General features: G+C 37.3%; 2 protein-coding genes across 2 annotated transcripts in view; one reads left to right on the forward strand and one right to left on the reverse strand.

Moving 5' to 3' along the window:
• LOC135775928 (alpha-2,8-sialyltransferase 8F-like) overlaps nt 1-20,295 on the reverse strand; it is a 1,056,838-nt gene that overhangs the window by 91,667 nt on the left and 944,876 nt on the right. The gene's annotated exons all lie outside the window — the stretch shown is intronic.
• Nucleotides 2,258-20,295, forward strand: part of LOC135775918 (alpha-2,8-sialyltransferase 8E-like) — a 57,018-nt gene continuing 38,980 nt past the window's right edge. The window contains exons 1-5 of the mRNA XM_065286495.2: nt 2,258-2,458; nt 3,637-3,717; nt 13,249-13,344; nt 13,846-13,990; nt 14,068-14,180. Coding sequence (XP_065142567.1) covers nt 2,364-2,458; nt 3,637-3,717; nt 13,249-13,344; nt 13,846-13,990; nt 14,068-14,180 — 530 coding nt within the window. The 5' untranslated portion in view covers nt 2,258-2,363. The remainder of the gene's footprint in view (nt 2,459-3,636; nt 3,718-13,248; nt 13,345-13,845; nt 13,991-14,067; nt 14,181-20,295) is intronic.

The raw sequence follows: 20,295 nt of genomic DNA on the forward strand, positions 1-20,295 counted from the left end.
CAATCCACAAAGCGTACTCCACAACAACCTGATGATATTACTCAAAAACAGTATGCTTAGCACAACAGTTAAATATAAGCAAAAACCTTAAAATATCAATGGGATTTGCAATGTAATTTTCACAATATAGAGACAGAATATACTGTCAAATAAAAGGTTCAAGTTTCTCTTAAATTAACCTTCAGTTTGGCACTAATGAGAACATCCCTACAGTAGCCATATGTTGTTACAAACAAACTAAAATTATTAAAAACATGTCTGTAAATTGAAATCAAATAACATTTAACTCTAAACATTCGTATGGGCAGCCATGAGAGTGCTCGTGCGTGCCAGCTATGACCTGAGAGGGCTATGGCGTGCCAGTCATAATCTGAGAGGGCTCTGGTAATGCCAGCTATGACCTGAGAGGGCTCTGTGCCATCGTAGCACCACAAAAATACCTCCTTCAAATTCCATCAAATCAAAGTCTAAGTGGACTAACTTACTCAATGGGGGTGGAGTCCCAGCCAATACCATGACCTAAGTAGGGTTGCCACTTTCATTGTGGCAAAATAAGGGACACCTATTCACACCAAGGCACAGCACTCCAACTTATTTAACACTGCTTTACCTTAAATTATGTCTTTACATTACATTTACAATAAATTACTGCTTTACATAAAATTATTGTACAATTTCAGTAATTGTTAATTAAATGAATATTTATCAACAATTAATTGTATAGCTATTAATTCTATCTGTTTATTAAAAATCTTTCTAAAAATGTCTTAATAAAAATGATCTGTTTTATCAAATAAGGTCTAAAAAAATTAGGGGTTTGAATTTTTTTACTTACCAGCCAATTTGACTACTTTTTTAAGTTACCAGTCAGACTTTTACTACCAAAAAAAAAATAATAAAAAAAAAGAAGAACCAGATTAACTACGTCACATCTTTATTTAGAAACATTTATTAAAGAGTAACCAACTCCTAGTCAGAGCCTGACTCCACCCACTGGAAATATTTGAAAAATGCAATAAAAGTGGGCAGATCTCAACGGAGATAGAGGGGAGGAACTGAGCTCGTAACAAGGGCGTGGTGAGCTTGAACCTGCTTACATAGGGTCGTAGATGCGTCTAAAGGGTTTATGATGAAAGAGACACTCACGTTTTCCAGATACTCGCATAATCTCATGCGTAATCAGTGTTCACTGTTAAGGGAGTGTCTTGCATGTTTTTAGTGAACTTGAGCGTCTCTTTTATCATAAACGTTTTTGACACGTGTCCAGCAGGCACTTATTTTGACAAGACACATGATGAACATGGTTTACATGACGCAACAAACTCCTATTTGGAAAACGCAAGCAACACACATGACACTACGAACACTTATTTTGAATTAGCGCCCCTCAAATGAGCAGTCATGAGCCGCCACTGTACCCAAATGTCCAAAAAGTTACTCAAATCAATGAACAGCACTAATAAAGCCCCATTCTTACAGATCAATAACTAAAAAAGTTGGTTTAGGGTTTAGTTACTCTTTAAACATTTTATTATTATTTATTCTAAAATCTGCATATTATTCCAACAAAATTCTGTCATCCTGCTATCTCCATCCCCCTTGTCCTTTTCATTCAACAAACTGAAAGGAATGATTAAAAAGAAACAAAGTCTTCAGACAGGTTATTATGTGAATTCATGGAAGATAAAACGGTAGTAAATTATCAGATGATAAGTTAAAGATCTAAAAATATGTTGTATGAATAATTAAATGATTAAATTAAATGAAATTAATATATTAACAATATTGAACAAAGAAAATCATAACACTCCTCTGGAAACACTTCTCTGAAAAAATATTCACTGATATTTTGGTACGAGTTACAATCACTTTCAGACACAAATAAACAAAAATGGCTTTACAAATGTCTTCATCTGACAAAAGCATTCTCTGAAACAATCAAAAGTTTTAATAAATGTTTTAGTAACTATAAAGAGAAGTCATTCCCAAGACAACACAATATTGCCTTTCTATTTTCTATTATACATTTTTCTAAAATAAAGAAAATGAATATTTGTTATAAAATCTAGGATCAGCAAAATTAAAAAGACAGATTTTGCCAAATGCATCCAAATTTGATGGCAGGTAAAGAATGAAGTAGTCAAAAGGCAATCATGAATAACAAGACTTACAGGTGCCAAGACCAAATATTTCATCGTTATGCGCAGTTGGCTGAAGGCACACCCATACAATTGTCTACTGTAAAGCTCATAGTCACATGTTTTACCACTTTTTCTGGTATTCTTTGATATTTCTTTGCTCATAAGTGAAGAAGTTTTTTACTGTAAAAAAGAAGCACCTGTGTTCCTATTCAACAGGTGGACATGATCCCCTTTAAATGGATCTTAGGTTTGATGATTCTGATTCTTTTTTCTGAATGTCTGTTTCTGGCGTATCTCACAATGAATAAAACATTACGGTAAGGGAGAAATTATATCTTTGATTTATGAGTTAAACATGAATTATTAGACAATTAGACAATTTAGCTCCAGATTTTAATTGAATTGTGAATTCAGGTGCACTAAAAAAACACTGTTTGCACATGATTGAATTAAGTTAAGTTATTGTAAGTAGTTGGATCTACGTAATTCAATTATGTGCACCAGTTTAACATGATTAAATCAAACTGAAACAGAAATTAATATTAATTTAGGTAAATTAAATTTGCAACCGTTCACAAGTTGTTGTTTTTTCAGTGTGGCATGCAGAATTGTCATTTGAATTTTAATTTTAAAAAAATCATGTTGCTGTCAAATTTATTTAAATCTGTTCAAAAGTTTAAGGTCGCTTTACTTATTAAGAATAGACTCATCAAATCTATGAAATTATGCAATAATAATTATGGAATGACGTGTCTAAAAATACAATAAATTCATGTCACAAAATAAATCAAATCTATGTTATAATTGATCATCTTTAGTGTAGTCCTCCATTTGTCTAGAACTGTCAGAAATCTTCATTATAAACAGCTTCTTGATGTCTAATGCTGAGATGAGTTTTTTAAGCAGTTCACATCTATTCTGAGCTCTTACACTTTAAAAATGTCTGTGTTATTTCTGACACATAATGGGAAATATTGGACAGAACACATGCTGGGTTAAAAATGGTTGTTAAGCAACCATGGGGTATAATAACCCAGCAGTTGGGTCAATTTTAACCCAGCAGTGTGTTCTGTCCAATATTTACCTATTATGGGTCAAAAATAACCCAGACATTTTCGATTAAAATTCATTTGTACACTGAAAACAAAATGATTCATTCAATTTACTCAATGTTTTAAGGTAAGTGGTTGCAATCAATTTATTAAAGCTACATAAAAAAAATTGAAAGAAAAAATAAAAAACACTTTTGTTCAAATGTAGCTTAAATAAATTGATTGCAACTACTTGCCTTAAAAAATTGAGTAAATTGAATGAATCGTTTATTTCAGTGTGACTAACTAAATTTCAAATAAACAATAAATACATAATTTTGCTTTAAAATTAATTTAAACACAAAACATATAGAGTATTTTAACATCATAAAGTCTGGTAATTTAATAAAATAAAAATGGTAATTTTGTGTAATAAGTGGTTTGTTGTTGTTGTTTTTTGTCAGAAATGAACAAAGAAAGAATTTTTCAAATGTTTTGCATTGTTCAGTCATCCGTCAGAGATTTTCTGTTATCACTTCAGCAAGGTGAGTTAAAAAGAATAATGTTACTAAACATGAACAACTAGAGAACTCTGTTATTGCGTTAAACCCTATTGTTGTCTTTACTTGTGTTCTTTGGTAAAATACGGACATTAATCAAGGGTTGAAATAACCCAGCATTTCCATTTATTTAGCAAACTATATACTGTAGTATGAATGAAGATGATTTCAAGCACATACCGTGTATCACTCTGTCTGGTTTCGTTTTCAGTGTGCAATTTTGAGCTTTTACCTCGTTTCATTGCTTTCTCTTTGTTGCCTGTTGTTTCAAACTTGTTTGCCTGGTTGCATGTAATCCGGTTTAACCTTTACCTTTAATCTTTGTCTAATCTGATTTTTACAATTGTTTAATTGTTTCAAAGCAGTTTTACATTGATAAAAACAGGAGAAAACACAAGAAAAGCAGTGGACTACAAAAGTTGCGAAGTACATTGACCAAGATTAAACAGTACTAGTGAGTGTCAGCTGACTCCCTAGGGGTTGAAAAAACTCTTAGGAGAAAAAAACTAATTTTATTAAAAGTCCTTTTATTTATTTTTAATAAAAAAAACATTGAGAGAGAGAGAGAGAGAGAGAGAGAGAGAGAGAGAGAGAGAGAGAGTGTGAGTCAGACATAGCAGCCTGGTCTCACTGTTAATGCGTTGTAATAATACGTAACTTTCAAAAACACAAAACATATTTTTTTGTACGTTTACATAGAGGCTAAAGTGTACAATGAAGACTTATTTGCAACATTTAATTGTAGCATTATTATTTTTTAACAGCTACAAAACGTAAAACATTTACAAATCTTTCATACAATAAAGATTGCTGTAGAATTTCCTTTTAACCATTTCATTGATAATGTTACCACCCTAACCCTACACCAAACCATTTATACAAAAAATAAAAATACGTATGTTTTTTATATGTTGAAAAGCAATGGAGAGAAATATGTAGGCATTTTTTTGTAACAACAATAATAAAAATATAGCATTTAAGATATTTTAAGACAGTCCTACCCAAAACAGTTCTTTTAAATCATGTACTATTGGAAATAAAAAGGCATAACAGACAAGTGTAATCACAAATAATTTAGTTATGGTGAAATTTTTTAAAAGCAGTACCAAAAGTAGTTAAAATGACAATGTTCTCCAGCTTCTCTGTGTTAAGGCGGCACGCATTTCATAATTCAAAAGTACACTGAAAGACAGCAATCATTGTCGCAAATCTCATGACGTATCACACAAGCCCCAATGACTGCCATAAGCAAAGCGTCGTAAAGCTTCTTGAGGCACAATATTTTAATTCAAATTCATAACGAATGCAAGATTTGACGTTTACGGTCGCTGATGAAAACCAGGATCAAGATCACTGGATAAAGGGCTGGATTTGGATCTGTTCCTCGTTATTGTATTAATTTTTAAGATGTGGATTACAGCAAATAAATAAAATTAATTTTATCTTTTGTGAATTCATGTTGTGTTTTGGTGTAATTATTGTTGCATAGGAGAAGACTGCATAGAAAGAAACGTGTTTTGTGTGTCATGGCAAACAAACTAAATATCACATTCATTTTAAGGTTTAAAAGTGTAGTCTTGTTTTATAATGTGTTATTCTGTGAAAGTCATGAACATTTCATTAGGTAAATGGGTAAACTTGAAAAAAAAAATAAAGCTAAATTAATGAGTAAACAAAAAAAAAATAAGTCAACATGTGTATGAAAACGTAAATAAATGTATGTGTGGTACAACCACAGTTTACGTAAAAATACACACGTATTCTTATAAGATCACGTTGAGCTGTTTCTAATGTATGCAATAAATGTATGCTGAAGCTTGTTTACCTGATTTGCGTGTAACGAGTTACAATAGTAACAGCTCTCCAGAAGCCTTTGTCCTAAGCCATTCTCTGAATCTGGTTCTAGGTGTAGTTAGGGATGGGTACCGACCTCGGTACTTTTATAGGCACCGACCGAATTGCGTCGGTACTACCCAGTATCGATTCACATAAAATCAATCGGTGCTCAATTTCGGTACCTGAGAGAACATGTCAGCGCGCCGTGTGAGTCTGGTACGTTGCGAAAGCGTGTGCGCGAGAGAGAGAACGTGTGGTAAGTGACACCCCTTTGCAACTTGCTTAATGGCTAACAGAAAGTGATCTAACGTGTGGTTAAATTTCACAAAGGATGATGCAGACAATGCTACCTGTAATATTTGTAACAGTAAGTGCAAGGCAAGCAGTGGTAATACATCCAACCTGAGGAAGCACTTATTTAAACACAGTGTGTATTTAAAAGCACAGCTTATTAAGCTTATATAAAACCTTATTAAGATGCGTTTTCGTCGATCGGATCACTAGTGGACGAGAGAGACCTGGTATTTAGCAAACCCAGTCCGTCTCTTTTGTCCACTTTCGATCGCTTCTGTCCTGATTACTTTGAGTGGTGGTCCGTGGAGACCGCGGGGAAGTCCCTTTGCTTTCGTTTTAACGCAAGCTGGAGTAATGACGGGATTAAATGGACGCGAACTAATACTATGCTTGTGTTTTAAGTAAACATGCTGCACAATGTTTTGTGCATGAATATGTTGGAGCTTTCTCAGATTTTTCAGCACAATTAATGAAATAAGATCACACAACTTTCACGTGCTCGCGAAATGAAACTGCGGAGATCAGCCGCTTTTAGCTTTATCAATGAAAGCCTAAAGACTGTGTGTTCACACTAAAAGTCTGAAATGACGTAAAACTTTGTGCTCAGCCTCAGTACCTCAGATTAGATAAATAGGAGAAGAGAAGGCGGTCCGTGTGAACACATTCAACCACATGCGGACCAAATGCCAATGCTGGCCAGATTGGCAAAAAAGTATCTCTGTGTCCAGTCCTTTTCTACATCCTCAGAGCGAGTGTTCTCTACCGCTCTGTCATGGCTTTTACCTGAGAACGTTGACATGCTGATTTTTCTAAAAATCAACTGCTAGTATTGTTTTCTACATAAAAGTTTACTTTTATGTTGCTTTTAGGACGTTTATGTTCATTGATCATTTGTCTTACTTATATATTTTATTTATTTATTTTATTTATATGTAAGACATATGCCCTGGATGTTAGAGGGGTGTTTTTTTTTTTAAAGATTGTGTGTATTATTAAACATTTCGAAATAAATAACAAAATGTTGAAAATGAGAGGTTTGGGCTTTTTATGTCCACTGAAAGTCACTTAAGTCAGAGTAAAGTACCGAAAAAGGTACCGCTGGGTACCGGTATCGAATTCCAGGTACCAGCATCGGAACCGGTAATGGTAAAAATGTGAAAGGTACCCAACCCTAGGTGTAGTCCATCTTTGTGGTATCAGCCTCAAGGTCCCCTACTAAAAGCTTTCAATAGCTTCTTTGGGGTTTCCCCTTTTCGCACACTAGCCTTCTAAAATTACTGTATTTGTTTTTAGAATGATGATGAGTGTGAAATGAATAAACTAAACTAAACTAAACTAAGGTCACACCACCAGCTGTTTCTTGGACAACCTCTTCAAAGCTTTTCCTTGGGGTTCCATCTTAGTGCCTGCCTGTAGACATGGTTTGATGGTTTGCGCGATTTGTGCAGACCTAGAGAATCCTTCTGAGGCAGCGCTTAATGAAGGTCTGGACTTTTCTGATCATGGTTTGGTCATCCTCCAGGTCTCTGATCCATACATTAAGACTGACTTTACATTTGAGTTGATCAGTCGGATCTTTTCTTACCTTGACATCTGCAGCTGTGCTGCCTGTGGTCAATGATGGTACCTGGGTAAGTGAAGGACTGCACTTCTTCCAGGAGATTTTCATTCAAAGGGACTGTGTCAGAATCCTGCCAGATCCTTGTTTGTATTTAGATCTAGTTTAGCATGGCAGGGTTCTGACAGTACATATGTTCTATGTGGGAGATGCGTGGTTTTAGTATTGGTTTATTCTGACCACGCATTTCCCGGGTCTCGACACTTTTTCCCCGATCCCTTACTTGTGATTATTTTCCAGGTGTATGTGATTTGCTTTGTCCCTATTTATTGTCCTTGTGTTTGCTGTTCTGTGCACGTTCGTCTTGTCACATTTCCTGTTGGTTGCTTTTGAGTATTCAGTGAAGTCTAGTCTCAGTCTTTTATGTTTTGGAAAAGTGTATTGTTAGTTTTGTTAAGTTTAGTGTTAGCTTAGTGTTGTTATTCCCTTGTCTTGTTTTGCCCCCTCGTGGGTTTTGTTTTTCTATTTCCTGTTTGTCAAAGAAATCCTTTGTTGTTAATGTCTGCATCTGGGTTCGTGTTTTGAGTGTGCAAATCCTGACAGACTGGTTCTATACTGGTGGAGTTGATTTTCAGGATCTTGGTCTAGTCCGTATGGAGGTTAAAGCCTACTTGTGATGATATGACTGCCACATTTGTCTTTTCTTGCATCTGCTGTTGGCTGTGTGAAAGGATGGAAAGATTGTGGAGACAGCTAGATGACTTGGATTCTTGGACAAAGTCCACTGGATCTCATTCCTGTACTTGCTGGTGGATGACTTCATTATCCAGTCAATGACAAGGAGAAAAATTAATGCTGACAACAAGCATCTTGTCGGATGGTTTACACCTGGAATCTGTTGTTGAGCTGCCTTCCATGAATAACCCTATAGATCAATGACGATTGTATGACGAGTTCCGTTCCAGGGACTGCTCAACAGTAATGTAGAGTGTCGCAATCTCATGTCTGGTCAGCTTCTCGCAGTTGATCGGGAGATCCACATTGGCTGGATCAATATCTGGGGATTCGGGGGTGCTGGTCTGTTCAGGAGTCCCTCAAAATGTTCAGCCCATCTGTTCATCTGCTGGTCTAAGCTGTAGATGGTGTTGCCTTCTTACCCTTGATCCTCACCTTTTTCTTGCCTGCCTGAAATCGTAACACCCATGCTGTCGTCATCGACACAACGTCTCGTTCCCTCCATCAGGGAACCGTGGTTACAAACATTCTGCCATAAATTCAACTCAGTCACTTCAATTTTCTATTCCTTGCATTTTAGATGATATCTTTTTCTATTCTTTAGTATTCTAGTATCATTTAGTAGTGTATTAAGTTTCTTGTTCTTTTTTTGTTTATAAATTCCATTTTATTACCACTGTGTCTTCCTTGTGTTGAGAATACAGTTTAAGGGTTCTACAAGCTTCAGATAAATTGAATGACAAACTCACTCTAATTTACATATTTTCTTATTTGTTGAATTATCTATTTAGATCATTCTTATTGTTAAAGTGAAATTCTTTAGCTGGTCCCCCGAAGTAGAGGAGGGAGGGGTCATCACAGGTGAAACCTCTAGTGTCCTGTGTCTGGCATACTAACCAATAGATGCCCATGTGAAATCACAAAATGTATTTATGGCCGTGTCAATATCACTACAATTCTTTCTGTTGGTGTTTCATTGTCCCCACTACTTCTTGGCAACCAAGACATCACAATAGACAGCAACAATCAACAATATACACGTCCAACTACATTTCCCATTTTCTAACTCCTAAAGCCTACTTAGGGGCTGTTTACACCTGGTATTAAGATGTGTTTTCATCGATCGGATCACAAGTGGACGAGAAAGACACATCACGTTTACACCTGGTATTTAAATCCGTCTCTTTTGTCTACTTTTTGACCACTTCTGTCCTTGAGGGGGTGGTCTGTGAGACTGTGGGCGAGTCTCTTAGCGAGCGGGAGTAATGAAGAGTTTATATGGATGAGAACTAATATTATGTCAGAGTCCACTGCTTTTGTTGTAAGTAAACATGCAGCACTGTGTTTTGTACATGTATATGTTTGTACGCTTGCAAAATGAAACTACACGCATATCAGCAGCTTTAGTTTTACCAATGAAAGGCTAAAAATAGCAGAAGTTAGAAAATACGTAAAATTGTGTTTGGTACCTCAAATTAGATAAATGGGCGGAGAGAAGGCGGGGCTGTTCGAACACATTCAGTGGTGTAGTCTACGAGATACGCAGGACTACGCCGTGTACCCACTAGGATTTGTCAAGGATTTCCGTATACCCACTAAAAATAGCATGAGGATGCGTAACAGCATGGTTTTGTGACATTTCAAACTTTTAGTCATAATTTAGATGTGAAGCACTAACCATTAGCATGCTACACTTGCTACTTTAGCGGGTTTAAATGGATATATATAAGCTATATATTTGGTGTGTTTGACTTCCTGCCAAACTGCGCGATCCGATCGGCGTATGAAATCAAATTACTACTATAGCGGCGCTAGAGTGACTGGGGAGCAGACTGCTGTGGTGCCACAAGAATCCACAGGCGAGTGACAACAAAGTAGCGCGAGAGCGATTCCAGTTATCACAAGGAGAAATCTGCTTTGAATCGCTCTCGCGGTACTTTGACATCACCAAGAGGTCTGCTTAGCGTCAAATGAAGTCGAACCTGCAGTGTAGCTGCTCACGCGACACTGTAAACAAACAGTCCATGTGGAGAAGTGAATGAGTGCTGCAACATAAAATCTCCTGATGGTTTTTAGCTGCATGTTTGCTTGTGCTTCACAGTGTTAAACTTCCCTTCTCTGTGTTCATTTATATATCTACGATCTTAAACTTCTGTGAGGAAATTCATGTCTGCGTTGATGTTCAGTTCAGACTTGCAAATATTAGGCTTCATGATGATCTTGTAATAATAATTAAGTAAAAGCCTATTTTCATTTTTAGACAATGCTTATATTATATGCAAAAAATAAGCTTTAATATCAATGACTATGCAAATTAGAGTTAATTCATGGTCATCTTAAATGTGTATTAATTAAAAACATTTACACAATTAAATTACACATTGTAATGTTATCAATAGTTATGCATGTGTTAGCCACGGATTAAAGATTGTAAACAGTTTATTTAATTTTAATTAACAGTTGAGTAAGTTTTGGCCCTGAGTTAGATGTTGATTAACACTAAAGTCTAAAAATCAGCCCAGTTTCCCCAGCTGTAAACCCATTGGCTGTTAAACTCTTTATTTTTTCTTATAATAAACTGACATGTTGATAACACATTGGGCTCTATCTTGCACCCAGCGCAATTGAGTTTGTCAGTGACGCATGTATCATTTCGTATATTGCACCGGCGCACAGCGGGTTTTTCCCGTCACAGACGCACGTCGGCAAACTAGGGAATGAACTTGCGCTCCCTGGGCGGTTCAGCGCAAAAAAGAGGCGTGTTCCGGCGCAAACCATCCCTGATGCTATTTTGCAGTTTCAAAAAACAATTGCACCACTGACCAGAAAAAAAAAGTTTAAAGTCAGTGGCGCGTTGCGCGTTGTTCATTATGCTATTTTAAGGGTCATGCTTGACCATAATGTACAGTATAGCATGCACAACGCGCATACACTTTGCATCTAATCTACACAGATGCAACAGTTATTTTTGCAAATCATAAATTGTTACACTTAAAAATATTAATACACGAGATAAGGGGAATCATAGTGGTGAGCATTGTGGTGATAGTTTTTATTTATTGTGCGGCTGCGTTAAAAAATTCTCATGCAATCTTCATAAGTTTGTTGTGTGGCTGTATTACGTTTATTTTATGTAAATAATAATTAAAATGTTTTCATAAGAAACCTTAATGTATATGAACTTGATTTGTAAGAGTACTTTGGGGCTGGACCTTGCTTGCGTTTCCTGAGTCCGATTTCAAAGCCCCCAAACCCTTTCAGCGGTGAGGGTGGACGCAGCGATGTCCTCTGCTGGCGTCAAGTCCTGAGGCAGATCCACCTCCCGTTACACGGCGTGCCCGATTTATGCTGGCAAGCTTGGGATTCCCCCGTCTCCTGACATCATTGTAGCGATGGCGGCGCAATGTCCTGGGGATGCCAGCTGATGAGACAATTGTGGCTATTTCCTTCCACGCCTGTTTAACCGACGCTGATTTGGGCGGGTTTCTCCTATCCCCATACAAAACAACTTCTCTGTCTTTGAGTGCTCTTACAAGAACGTCGGTCTCCTCGGCTGTAAACTGCTCCTGGCGTGCGCCTGGTAAATCCGTCATAATAATAGCAACCCGCCATGGAACTTGCGCCCTTGCGCTTAAAGGGAATGTTGGATAGCGTTCTGATTGGTTTATTTGACGTTACGCCCAAACCACACCTATGAATAATGAACCTACTTCAGACCAACCCCTTATTGATTTGCGCCCGGCGCAAGAGTTATTTCTCACGCCGGAAAATAGCAACAGCGCCCAATATCCGCCCACAAACTCACTTGCGCGTTGCGCTTCGCTTGGCTTGCGTTTCAGATCGTTAAAATAGGGCCCATTCAGTGTTTATGAGTACACTTTCAGAATGCTCTGTTACATGAAGATCCATACTGTATGCATCTGTGAGTGTGGTGGTGCGTTGTGCTGGGACGAGTGAGCATAAGGGTGAGAGGGGAAAAATCACAGTATACTCACAAAAAAAATCTAGACTACACCACTGATTCAGCCATATGTGCATTTACACTACTAAAGCAATCCGATCGAAAGGGGTTTCGACTACCTCTGAATGTGGTTGAAAGTGGTCGAAAGTGGACGAGCTCAAAGCGTTTTGAACACTGTTTACACTTGGCATTAACGTCGTCCACTTGTGATCCGAACAATGAAAACGCATGTTAATGCCAAGTGTAAACACATCAGAACTCAGAACTTTTAGTAAGAACTGCTAATGTTAACTTGATCTTCTGCATTCAAGTATGGTTTTATCAAACCTAGTATTGAGTTTTGTGTTAAAAATTTCCAGGGATCATACTGATAAAATGTTTTTCTAACAGTGCATAGGTTCAAATGTAAACAACCTTTTGTAATCTATAAGTAGTGTTTACTAATCTATTGTAAAAACAAACAAACAAAAAAGATTAAAGTTAATGGGTTTCAAGGAAATGTTCTAGTGAAGTCAACTAATTATGGTTAAGAATGTATGATCTAATATTACTTTATTATTGTGGCCTGGCTAACACCTGACCAGTCTCGTAGAGAACCATATGCTAATTTTCTCGTATTTGAGGCGTGGTTTACGAATGCCCAGAGCCGTTTATTGGGCGCTACGAATGTCTATCAAATGCGCCTGTACGTAGCTCATAGCCAATCGTTTCAATTATACCAGATGATGTATGTCGAGCGACAAAAATTCTAACGTAAACAACTTTTAACAGTACGTGTGCACACAGCTGAAAGCTATGCATCTAAACCGGTAGCTGAATATTGAGCAACACAATTTAGTGGCATAATGACAATATGATATTCATAAATACCACTTACCATTTATAAGTTAATTGTACTTTGTCTACGGCGATGCCTAGCAGGTTGGTCCTATAAAACTCCCTGGCTATCATGTCTTGCCATATCCATTTTGTCTTACTTTTAACACAACTTGTGTTATATTTTAATACAAAATCAACACAAAATTACACATAATGTGTTAAAAGCTTAACGCACAAAGATGTGTAAATCTGTTCTAAGACTTTATTATTATTATTATTATTATTTAACGCTTTATCTCTTTCTATATTTCAGTTATCTAAGTTCTGATTTTAAAAGCTTCTCAGAGAACGTCTCAGAGTTAATAAACTGTCCACACATGTCCAATATCAACCAAAAAGAGCTGTACAGGTATGTGATTTTTACTCTTTGTCTATGTTTTCTTGTCTATTATGTCATTTTCTCTCGCAAGGTGCAGTATTATATAAACACAAAAAGACTGTAAAATGGACATGCCTATGGTGTTTGTCGTTGTACTTTTTGGTATTTTTTATTATTGTTTGGAACCTGACTCTTTACAGTCTGCATGCACTTTAATAAAGACACTGCTGACAAACGATGAAGTACACTCCAGTTCAGTTTACAATAGATTGAAAAGTAATACTCTATTACTTCAAAGGATTCAGTGAGTGACTCTGAACTGATTTTAACCTTTTACTAACCTGTTTTAAAAGACATTGAAAAGTCCTAAACTGTCCTAAACAAGTCCTAAACTGATGATGGTACACACCCAGTTTACTATTCCGTTTTGAAAAGTAATTTATACGAAAAACTTTTATTTATAAAAAAAGTATAATTTTGTATGATTGCTTTAATAATAACCATTTTAATTTGCTATTCTGTCTTCATCAGAGAAAAGTTGCATGATTGTTGTAATGCGACAGGTCTTTTGTACATGACAAAGCAAAACACAGACGTGAATAAAAAGATTCCTTACGAGTCCAGTGCATACCCGAGCTATAAAATGGCTACCTCAATATATAACATGTTACCTGAGGTAGGTGTGCATACACATATGAGACAAAGTAGAAATACTGTGTTTAGAAAACTGAACAGATTTATTTGTCCGTAAAGGATTTTTCCTGGAGTGGGCGTACTCTCAGTAACTGTGCTGTGGTTGGGAGTGGAGGGATTCTGAAGAACAGTAGCTGTGGAAGAGAGATCGACACTGCAGACTATGTTATCAGGTATTAAAGGACACAATTCATGATGCGATCATTCCCACACACACCTTTCCAAACCTTACGGATAAATTCCTATAAATTTGTTAGCATTCATTATAATGACCGCAATGTGGCATGTAAAAATTGTGAGAAGCAAATATGTGGCTTTCTGTTGACGCATGTGCTGACTGTGCGTCAACACATGCGTCAACAGAAAGCCACATATTTGCTTCTCACAATTTTTACATTTACTTTAGTAACATTAATACAATACTATTACATATCTGTCAGTAAACTATTAGATATTATACCCAGAGAGATGAGATGAGTCTTTCTATTAGGGATGCACATTTAAAAATATAGTTCTCCAAAATCAATTACATCTTTTTTTCTCACTTTTAAATCCCATAAGAGATGTCATCTGTGTATGCCAACTCAAATCTCTATCAATGTGAACCCCAAGATATTTAAAGGAGCTCACCTGGTTGATCTCATGGCCATGAATGGCCACAGGTTCATAATTACCCACTGAACCAGGATCCACCAGCATCTCCACAGTCTTATTTGTATTAATCTGTAGTTTATTTGCATCACACCAAGCCACCAGACTTTCCACCGCTGCACAATAGGTGTTCAGATTAGATCCTTTTGCTTGCAGACTAAGTAGGACGGTATCATCAGAAAATTTTACAATATATTGATTTGGCTCGACACTTACACAGTCATTTGTATAGAATGTAAACAAGAAAGGTGAAGATACACATCCCTGAGGGGCACCAGTACAGCTATGGCAGATAAAGCAGAGTTAAATCTTACATGTTGTGGCCTTTTGAGCAGAAAAGAGTAATACCATTTTTATTAAAAATGGATTTACCCTTGCTACTTACTGTGCATTCAGACCGCCACCGGCGAGAGCGTCAATAAAAGCTCTGGCTGCCCTGACAACGACGCTAAAGAAAAGTTGTAGTGGACGCTCTGACGCTCGAATGCATTCTCTGAACTCCTCTCAGGCAGAGGTTTCCGCCTTCCGATTGGTTGCCGGTGAACATTTCCGCCTTCCGATTGGTTGCCGCCGAACCGCGTCATATCTCATTACCATAAAGTTGAGCTGATTTCAACTCTCCTCGCCGCGCAGCTGCTCGCCGGAGCTCGCCGCCGGCTCTCATTGAAAATGAATGACTTCCGGCCACTTTGACGCTCTCGCCGGTGGCGGTTTGAATGCACAGTTAGGAGAATGTGTGGCTGTAATAAGTTAAAAGCTGAACTGAAATCCATAAAAAGTAATCTTGTATATGCAGTTGGACATTCAAGATGCTTCAACATAAGATGTGTTATTGTTACAATAGCATCAACTCAGGAACAAAAGTTACTTAACTGTTAATTAAAATTAAATAAACAGTTTACAATCTTCAATCCGTGGCAAACACATGCATTGAAGGTGAAAAATATCCACTCTTTCAATAGCTATTTGACAACTATTGATAACATTACCATGTTTAATTTAATGGTGTAAATGTTTTTAATTACCGTAATACACATTTAAGATGACCATGAAGTTACTCTCATTTGCATAGTCATTGATATAAAAGCTTTTTTTTGCATATAATATAAGCATTGTCTAAAAATGAAAATAGGCTTTTACTTAATTATTATTACAAGACCATAATGTAGCCTAATATTAGACACCCAAACCAAAGTGAAGAAAATGATCTTTAATTTGCAAGTCTGAATTGAACATCAACGCAGACATGAATTTCCTCACAGAAGTTTAAGATCATATACATCTTGAACGTAGATATATAAATTAACACAGAGAAGGAAAGTTTAACACTGTGAAGCACAAGCAAACATACTGAAAGCTAAAACCATCAGGATATAATTACGGGCTTATTTTATTGTATTTGGAGCCTTACCTCCAGATAAAGTAATAAACTGGACTGATTATTTAAATGTTGTTTACTCACATGTGCGTGGTAAACTCTATGGATTTTATGTTGTGCACTGCTCCACTCGTCGTTCTCTTCTCCACATGGACTGCTTGTTTACAGTGTCGCGTGAGCAGCTACACTGCAGGTTTGACTTCATTTGGCGCTAAGCAGACCTCATGGTGATGTCAAAGTACCGCGAGAGCGATTCAAAGCAGATTTCTCCATGTGATAACTGGAGTCTCTCTCGCGGTACTTTGCTGTCACTCACTTGTGGCGCCACACCAGTCTGCTCCCTAGTCACTTTTGCGTCACTATAGTAATTTGATTTCATAGAAATTCATACGCCGATCGGATCGCGCAGTTCGGCAGGAAGTATATAGCCTAATATGTATTTCAACCCGCTAAGGTAGCAAGTGTGGCATTCTAATGGTCAGCGCTTCACATCTATATTATGACTAAAAGTTTAAAAATGTCACAAAACCATGCTGTACGCATCCTCGCGCTATTTTTAGTAGGTATACGGAAATCCTTGACAATTTCTAGTGGGTATACGGCGTATACCTGCGTATCACGTAGACTACACCACTGGTTTTGCCCCAAAGTGCTGTTCCTTTCATTCTGGCAGCCCAAAACACAACAAGATGACATTTTAAAGTCAAAACCTCAAACTTTTAGCATGCCGGCTATGAGTTCATACTTATTTTTTGCCTCCAGCTAGAGCGGTGACGTCACAGTGATATGGGCGATTAAGGGGTCTATAACTGAAACTGATTAGCCTGGGTGCCAGCCGATCTTAGCCCCGCCCACCACATTTTGAAAAACGGGAAGATCGGTCTGGCTTTTTCCGTTGAGGAGCTACTATGCGAGTCCCAAAACTGGCCGACGAATCAAATTGTGAGGGCGGGCTTTATACGATGATGGACAGATGATCAACAGTAACGTATCAACCACGTCACCAAAGAGCGCGTGTGTTCAATCTGTTTACAATGAAATGGCTGCCGCTGGAGAATTCAGATGTGTGGAATCTGACATTGAGTCTGTTCTAAAAGATATCGACAGAGCATTGATTTTAAAAGAGGAACAGAGAAACGCGATCAAGGCATTTGTTTATGTTTTCGCCATCCTTCCTACGGGATTCGGCAAAAGTTGGTCGCACTTATGGAGGACAAAGTTAAAGAAGCAACTGAAATGGGTATCACGGTGATGCAACTCGGCGTGCACGACGAGATGGATATAATTAGCGGTCGTTGCCAGCTTCTTTTCAGAACCCCGGAATCGTGACTGCTGAATAAGTGGAGGGACATGCTAGGCTCCGATATTTTTCAAGCCAACGTAATGGGTAGCTATCGTCGTGGATGAAGTTTACCTAACGTACAAATGTTGTGATATAAATGAAATGTTGTAAACATAGTAGGTGTTGATGTACCTTCGCTAACTCAGACTTAGTATAATTACAATGATGTTAGTATCATTGTAGCGAAATTACTAGCAGTTCGGTCAGGCTGCAAAAGACGACATTTCAACATACGTCACACACTCCGTTGCTCTGATTGGTCATAGGTCTATCCAATTGAGTGGAGAGGCATTTTTCGGTTGAGACACGCCTCATAGTTTTAGCTCAATGGAGCGGTATCAGACTCAAATTCTGACTAGAATTGAGTATGACAACGTCAGGCTAGAAACTGATATCAATCACATAAAGTTGATTAGTTTGTTTTGATAAAAAGTATGTAATCCAAATGGATGGAAATTTTTACATGTAATCAAAATACATAAATATTATTAATTTGGCTTTTTTGAGTTTAGTCTTTGTGATCTATAATCTACTAAAATCATTTTAATTAAAATCAATATTTTTTTGTTTTTATTGGTAAATGAACAATGGTTTTTTGGAATACAACTGATATACATTTAAACAGATATTTTTTCTAGGTTTCAAATTGAAATGTAAGCAGTATATTTCACTGTATGATTGAACTGAATGGGTTGCAGCACAATGAACACAGAATGCATATGCAAAATGAGCTGACCGCCCCATTTAATGATATACAGTACTGTCCATTACCCTGGCTCCGCCCTCCTACGTGCTTCAGCTTAATTTTCATTTCGCATCAGTACTACGTCTGGGACTGCTGTGTAGAGTTTCGTTTTCTCCTGCAAAAATCTGCAGGTCCAATCAGCGAACAGAGGGGGTGGCTAAGAACGATGACGTTGAGGTCGTGCGTCAGTTTGAGTTGTAGTTCAGTAACGGCAGCGGAGAAAGACGTGTGAAAAGCTATTCGGTCCGTTGTTGCAAAACTGCCGAATATACAGAAGTTAAAGCCGGAGCAAGAACAATGTTTGCTAAGTTTTGTTGGTCTGATCATTCAGACTTGTTGTTTCCGGCTGGTTTCGGCACATGATATACGTCACGACCACACGTTAGCGATCGCCTATGGCAGATCCTGAGTGACTCTGGGCATATCCAATAGTTTTAAACTTCAACAATGGACCCTCCTTAACGGAAGTAACGCTTTGCAATAGAGCGTGGCCAGACTCTCTGTACAAATGAAATGAATGTACCAGAGTATGGTTGGACCAGGCTAACTGTCCATAACTCTGAGGTTACCATTAGCTCTTTTATTTTAGCAATGGTATAATGATCAGTTTCTTTATTAGGATACAGACAGCTTGTATCTAAAAAATATAAAAACAAAGAAAACAACTTGATCAATAGCAAGAAACTGCAGGATCTCTTAAATGTAAATAAAATCCTAATTTCTAATTTTAATCTAATAACTTCAGGACTTCAGTCTCATCAAAAGAGTTCAAGATGTGTTTAGTACCAAGAGAGGTCATAATAAATACCAGAGCTGGGTAGTTACGGATTACATGTAATCTGGATTACGTAATCAGATTCCAAAAATCAAGTACGTGTAATTAGATTAAACTACATTTTAAAATACTCGTACTCAGACTATGGATTACATAATTAAATATTACTCATACTATGGCAGTATGATGTTCACAATTTTGTAAATTTCCTATTTTTTTTTTTACATTTTTCATAAATAAATGTAACTACCACTTAGCGCTTATATACGTTCGTGTTTGGTTGAGTTTTTCCGGGGGAGAGGCGGAGGGGTGTGGAAATGCACAGGAGATAAGCAACGACAAAATGGAGCAGCACTCAGCGTTTGATCACTGGATGCAAAGGCATTGATTTGGGTAGGAACGGACACACATGTTCCCTACCAATATCCAGGAAACACTGAATTGTCACTAGCAATAATTTCAACCACACAATGAATCTATATGTATATATGTAGCACTGATGTCCGTCTGTGACTTGTGTTTTCTACGTATTACTTATCTTATTTTATTTAACATTTATTTACCCATTAATCATTTAAATGAGATTAAAATCGTTTACAACTGCGTTTTGTAAAAATAGCGCCACAGGTGGGACACAAACGGTTAATAAGTCTTGTTCTCTGCAACAAATCCCGCCTCCGTAACTCAAGTCGCTAATAGGATTGGCTTTGCCTTTTTTGAGTCCCGCCTCTTTAACACACACAGCTTTATGATTGGCTTTGTCTTTACTCACTGTCTAACGTAGGTGAGTGAGGAAGAAATTTTTTTTATATAGATATGTATAAAGGCTATATGTGTTGCGGCAGAGTCTCTAACTTCATCGCCTGGCGGCCATCCTACCTCAGAGCGCTCGCTCACTCGTAGCATTGTGTTTTAATGGTGCAGGTACTTTTAAATGACCATAACTTGCTCAATTTTCTACAGATTTTCAAACGGTTTGGTTTCTTACAAACGTTATTAACATGGCTATAATTCGGGATGCTTTAACATGTTTCATGAAAATTATTCATTAAGTATGCAGTGACATAGGTACATCTCTGACGTTTATAACAAACCAAACCATTTGAAAATCTGTAGGCAATTAAGCAAGTTATGGTCATGTAAAAGTACCTGCCCCAATAAAACTCAATGCTACGAGTGAGCGAGCACCCTGTGGTAAGATGGCAACCAAATGCGGACGTTCCACTTAATTGGCCAGCAGCGCGGGTGAGACATCTAGCCTTATACATATCTATGGTTTTATGCACAAATTACGTGACAGATTCAGGGACAGTGTTTTCTCCCACTACAATCCTATATTAAATGGATGAGTTGCAAATTTAAACAGTGCATGTCTGGACTTGTTTACAGTATATGTA

This window comes from Paramisgurnus dabryanus, chromosome 21, assembly GCF_030506205.2.
Source record: "Paramisgurnus dabryanus chromosome 21, PD_genome_1.1, whole genome shotgun sequence".
In the NCBI taxonomy this organism is placed as follows: domain Eukaryota; kingdom Metazoa; phylum Chordata; class Actinopteri; order Cypriniformes; family Cobitidae; genus Paramisgurnus; species Paramisgurnus dabryanus.